Source organism: Dendrobates tinctorius, unplaced genomic scaffold (assembly GCF_039654945.1).
Source record: "Dendrobates tinctorius isolate UK_male_01 unplaced genomic scaffold, ASM3965494v1 ptg000162l, whole genome shotgun sequence".
Lineage (NCBI taxonomy): Eukaryota > Metazoa > Chordata > Amphibia > Anura > Dendrobatidae > Dendrobates > Dendrobates tinctorius.
Genome location: NW_027361829.1, coordinates 43,957,255 through 43,963,278, shown reverse-complemented (window position 1 = coordinate 43,963,278; position 6,024 = coordinate 43,957,255). Strand labels below are relative to the sequence as shown.

General features: G+C 46.2%; 1 protein-coding gene and 1 long non-coding RNA gene across 2 annotated transcripts; both read left to right on the top strand.

Moving 5' to 3' along the window:
* The first annotated feature begins 700 nt into the window (after positions 1 to 700).
* Positions 701 to 1,137, top strand: LOC141052584 (uncharacterized). The gene is made up of 3 exons (XR_012220848.1): positions 701 to 807; positions 879 to 953; positions 1,089 to 1,137. It is a non-coding gene; the product is annotated as an uncharacterized lncRNA (long non-coding RNA).
* A 451-nt stretch (positions 1,138 to 1,588) lies between these two features.
* LOC141052551 (uncharacterized) lies at positions 1,589 to 3,005 on the top strand. The gene is made up of 2 exons (XM_073549807.1): positions 1,589 to 1,801; positions 1,916 to 3,005. The coding sequence occupies exons 1-2, from the start codon at positions 1,710 to 1,712 to the stop codon at positions 3,003 to 3,005; spliced, it is 1,182 nt and encodes a 393-aa protein (XP_073405908.1). The 5' UTR covers positions 1,589 to 1,709.
* Positions 3,006 to 6,024: the final 3,019 nt, after the last annotated feature.

Here is a 6,024-nt window from a genome sequence, read left to right as displayed (position 1 = left end):
GGACATGAATTTCTGAAACTAGGATACCCTTTAAGGCCTCTTTCACACATCAGGTTTTCGGCGTCAGGCGCGATCCGGCGCTTTTGACTAAAACCGGATCCGGCGAAATGCAATGCCGGATCCGGTTTCCCCCCCATTGACTTGCATTAGAACCGGATCGAGCCGGATGGCCATGCGTTTCATCCGATTTTCGCCGGATCCGGCAATGTGACGCGATCCGGCGTCTGGAAAAAACGGCTACTGTAACGTTTTTTGTCTCCGGCGAAAAAGCCAGACACGCCGGATCCGGCGTGTCCGGCTTTTTCATACAATGAAAGCCTATGAGCGCCGCAATGCGCTTGATCCGGCGACAGCCGGATCCGGCGGCCGGATCCGGTTTCTTTGGTCTGAGCACGCTCAGTAGCTCTGCCCACAGGACATATATAAAAGCAAGACAATGGGACCCTCAGCCACACCCAACATGCCACCCAAGCCAAGAACCAGGAGCAGGAGAAGGCAGCAGACATCTGCAGCAGCAGCACCATCAGCACCACCCCAAATGGAGCAGCATGCTGAACAACGGGAGGGGAGTCCAGCAGCAGATGAGAGACGGTAATTATCAAATCCCCCATTCCTCCAAACTAGGGCTATGGAATATCAAGATATTCATTGGCCCTTTGTTTCTCTTTATTCAACAGCCGCCTAATAGATGCAGCAGCAGCAGCAGCAATGGCAGCAGCAGAAACACCACCCACAGCCATGGAGTCTGGCCATGAGGAAGACAGCACATCTTCTGGGAGCCCTCCCTCGCATCGTCAGCGTTTGACGGTAAGTTTTTATTTCCAAAATCCATCATCTCTGTAATATATGTATATTCATTGCCTTTTATTTCAAAACAGGAATCACAAGATGAAGAGGAGCTCCCTGAAGAAGAAGGAAGGGGTGGACAGACACTTGGAGTGGGCTCACAATTGGTAAGTTTTTTGCATCAAACGCAGAAACACAACATCACACTACACACAACACATAGAAAACAATGTTCTGCAGACCACACACAGCAAACAAATGCCTACATCCAAAGACATAACATTTTTTGTTTTCTTCTCTAGTCTTCCCAATCTGGTGCTCGGCCAAGAGGTCCTCGCAGTGCCTCCCAGCGTGTAAGTATAAATATTTTTGCTTTGCTTTTTTTGCACTTTTTATTTCATTTCTTTTGTGGAGGCTAATTATGTTATTTTTGTCTTTTTCTTTAACAGCCTTCACAGCGTGCTCCCGACTCTGACGGTGAGGATGGAGGGATTGATGTGGACCGCCTCATTGATCTCGTCAGAGAAAGGGAGCCGCTCTGGAATATGGCTGACCGCCGCCACGCTGACCTGATCGTTACCCGACGACTCTGGGAGGAAATCTGTTCGCTCCTTGTGGACCGCTGGGAGGACCTCGAAGCTCGGGCCCAGATTAAAGAGCGTAAGTATATACAGTACCGGTTGCTTGATTTAAACCAGTGTTTCCCGAACTCCAGTCCTCGTGGTCCCCTCGGATCATGTGTTCAGGATTTCTATTTACTTTGGAAATCCTGAAAACATGACCCCTGGGGACCATGAGGACTGGAGTTTGGGAAACACTGATGTTGTATACTAACCACTTTGTCCTTTCTCGTTTCAGGGGAGAGAATTGTGAAGCGGTGGCGGTCTGTGAGGGATCGTTTCAAGAAGGAGTTCAATAAAGAGATGCGGGCCCCGAGTGGATCTGGAGGACGCAGGAGCAAGTACAAGTACGCACGAGCCCTGTCGTTCCTCCGGGAGACAATGCTCACCAGAAGGTAAATATTACACACCACATGTGACAAAAAAATGTTTACATGTAACTTTTTTTTTTCAGCCAGGGCCATACCATGTCACTATTTTAATTGTTTTTTTTTCTCTTTATTCCACAGCACGGTGAGCAGCACTCGGGAGCCTGCACGATTGGACCCTTCTGAGGCGATCCCTGAGGAGACCGGCACCGAGGGACACTTCGACCGCCCTGGTACATCTGCACCTTCCCAGCCTTCCCACACATTCGACCCATCTGTCCCATCCACCAGCACCAGCACAGGAGCATCGTGGCCGCCTACATTACATGAAGCTGCTGGTGAGGAGATCGCTTTCCCTTTACCCCACCCTTCTGCCCCTGCCACCTCTAGTACACCTGCGGGTACTGGGCGGCAGCGGCAGAGGGGTCAGGAAAAGAGTTATGCGCCAGAGTTCTTGCATCTGAATGCATCTTTCCAGAACTGTCTAAAAGTCTTGTCAGAGCAAATCTCCGCAGGCTTTCAGCAGATCAACTCCAGCATTCTGGAGGTGAAGACACTTCTGCAAACCATGCATTCAGAAGCAAGATCTTCGCCAAACCACACCTTTTTCAGGTCTTTTGTGGAGCGCATGGCAACACTATCTCCTACCCAGCAGATGCATGTAATGCATTCGTGCCACGGTGCTCTACAGCAGGTTACCTCCCAACCTCCACCTCCCACCACTGTAGTTCCTCCACCTGCACCCCCTCCAGCCACTTTCCATCCTCCCCCTCCTATTACATCTGCACCCCCTCCAGCCACTTTCCATCCTCCCCCTCCTATTACATCTGCACCCCCTCCAGCCACTTTCCATCCTCCCCCTCCTATTACATACCAGCAACCTCCCCAGTACCAGCAACCTCCCCAGTACCAGACATCTCCCCACTTCCAGCAACCTGCCCCGTACCAAACTCCTTCCCCGTACCAAACTCCTTCCCCGTACCAAACTCCTTCCCCATACAACTTTCCATCAACATCATCTGCTCCTACAGTCCCTGCCCAACCCTCCACTCCACCGCCCACCACCTCTTCTGCCTCCCACATGTCCACCCATTCTGTAGCTTTTTCCACACCATCACCTCTAACTGTTCCTTCCCCACCACGATCCCAGTCCTCTCTCCACACTCCCAGTGTCGAAGTGTCCCGCAGCCCCTCCAGCAGTATTTCCACCCCACACTACACAGATTTATAATGTGTGTTTTTTAATAAAAAATGGTCATTTGGTTTAAAACATTTATTAAAAAAGTTTTTTTCACTTTAAAAACATTTAACAAAAAAAAAAATATTTTAAATAAAAGTTAAATTATCGTTTTACAATGGTTGTCTGTCATTTCTTTCTGCGGCGAACTATGTTTAAAAAAAAGGTTAAATACAGGGTATTTCAAAGGTAAAAAGGTATTCAAAACCAGGTATATAACTGTGGGTAAATTTTAGCTTTTTGCCACAGTTGTGTTCCTGGTTGTGTTTGAAGCAAAGTATTTCACCTAAAAAGTTGTGTTTATTGTTGCTGATTTCCTAACAATGTACACAACTTTTGTTAAAAGGTGAAATACTTTGCATAAAACACAACCAGGTACACACCTGTGGCCTAAAGCTAAAAATAGAGACCATGACAAGATAGCCAACTTTGGTTGGCAAAGGTATATACTGTTGGTACAGAAGGTACACAAGTTTGGTTAGGGCACAAATCTTTCACACTCTGTCATCCTGCCAGTGTACTCTGCCTTGAGGTGACATAAAGTATAGTGCAAAATTGTCCCTCATTACTGAAACCGTCACAGAACTTCTAGTGGTAATGTCATGGTAATCTTGCAAGGTGGTTTCTTCAGAGGTGTCCTCAATGGAAATGGGTTCCTTGCAGATAACAAAATTGTGGAGTACCACGCACGCTTTGATCACCTCGTCCACAGTTTCTGTCTTGAGGTTGATCGCAGTCAATAGGACCCGCCATTTGGCTGTCAGAATACCAAAGGTACATTCAACCATTCTTCTTGCTCTTGTGAGGCGGTAATTAAAAATGCGTTTTGGTCTTGTCAATCCTCTGCTAGAGTACGGTTTCAAAAGGTGTTCTGACAGCTGGAAGGCTTCATCCCCTACACAGACAAATGGCATAGGTGGACCAGATGTTTGCGGCAGCGGTCTAGGTGGTGGGAACTGGAAGGTGTTTCCATACAGTTTACGCCCCATGGCAGACAGTTTGAAAACTTGAGAGTCATTGGAGCAGCCATAGGCCCCAATATCAACCGCAATAAATTTGTATTCCGCGTCAGCGATGGCCATGAGGACAATTGAAAAATATTTCTTGTAATTGAAATATTCCGATCCCGATCCAGCTGGCTTTACAATGCGGATATGTTTCCCGTCCACAGCGCCCAAGCAGTTGGGAAACTGACATATCTGTTGAAACTTGTCAGCAATTTCAATCCACCTCTCTGTTGTGGGCTCTGGTAAAAACTCTTCAGCTAAGGAGTCCCACAGTGCACGGCATGTGTACTTCACAATTCCAGATATGGTGGAAATCCCGAGTCTGTACTGGAAATGCAGTGACGAAAGGGATTCTCCAGTTGCAAGAAATCTGTGGGGAATTAAAAAACAATAAATTAGTTTTAAATCACAGCATTACATACCAAAACTGAGCTATAACACTTGGAGATACAAACTACCACCAACAAGATTGCAGTGAAAGTGTGTTGTGATGCGATCACATCCAATAAATGTGGCTTACCTTAAAGTCACCATCAGACGCTCTGCGGGTGAAACAGAGAAGCAGCAATAGGTGTCCGCTTTTCTTATGAGGTGTGCAATGCGCTCCACCAAGTAATCAAAATTCTCCATTTTCATCCTAACATATCCAAAAAATTTATCCGGGTTTCGTCGAAGGTCCATGCAGAGTGTAGAATAGACCCCACGCGTCATTCTCTTGGCTGTGATGGGGTGGATCCACAAACGTCGTCTACGATGCCTGATGCGCTGCTGTCTCGCTCTCTCCTTCTCCAGAACAATCACCCTCAAACGATTCGCCTCCGCTATAAAATCCGCCAAATTCTTCAAAATATTTCCAATGACAACATCCATCTTCGCCAGTAACTTGCTCTTCTCTCCAAACTGCACTTTCTCCTCGACAACCTGTCAAAGAAGGGCTGTAGGAACACTCTATATATAGTTTTCCAGTAGCCAATCCCATTCGGAAGGCCACAAGGGTCAATTTTAAAAACCGGATCCGGCGTAATCCGTCGAAAAACGGATAGAAAAACGGATGAACCGGATGAGACGGATCCGGTTTTGTCTGTCAAGAAAAAGACGGATCCGGCAGAAAACTGGATCCGTCACATCCGGTTTTACTAAACATTTGCCGGATCCGGCGTTCCGGCACGACGCCGGATCGCGCCTGACGCCGAAAACCTGATGTGTGAAAGTAGCCTAAGAGTATATGTGCACAACATCCTTCAGACTGCAGCGTATCCTTATAGTTTTTACTATAAGAAGACACTTTAGGAATATGCTGGCAGTGCTTTACCTGAAGTGTCTTTTCTGCCATCTTCATGGACGTCTTCAGCACCTTTTTTAATATGGTATATATAAAATATTGGCGTTTTCCAAGCTACCAGAAGAATGGTCAGGTCATTGTTTTCAAAGCCTCAAGCAGTTAAAAAAGTGACAAACTACAGAACATATGCAATGTTGTGTTTACTTTGCTGTTCATATGTTCATTTGTTTAACATCTGTTTAGTGCATTTTCAGGTAGAGATCTCCCCAAAAAGACATTGTGTGCACATACCTTCTTTAGGGTATATATCAAAAGCTGAGTCCAAAGAGATGTACAGTATCTCATTCCTTCTGAGCATCATGCAGCAGCAAAGTGGTTAACAAAGTGTATGGCGATAAAGTGTAAAGTTGTAAAATGAGAGAAGTTATAAATGGTGTAAAAAGGGAGAATGCCTGGACTTAAAAAGGCTTAATTAAACAAACATTAGATCACAGCACCTCATGGAAAGATAGGGTTAACATTACCCAAGGCTGAAGCGCACATCAAATCCAAGGAGTCCTTCTCGGAACATGTCAAAATATCAGATAATAAAAAAGGACAGCACCTCACAAGTTGGTAAATTTGCATCACATTTATTCTGCCTCCAGTTGCGACGTTTCGATCTTTATGCTTAATAAAGTGTCATGTCGGACACTATTCGCACCAGGGTGTCCGGCAGACAGCG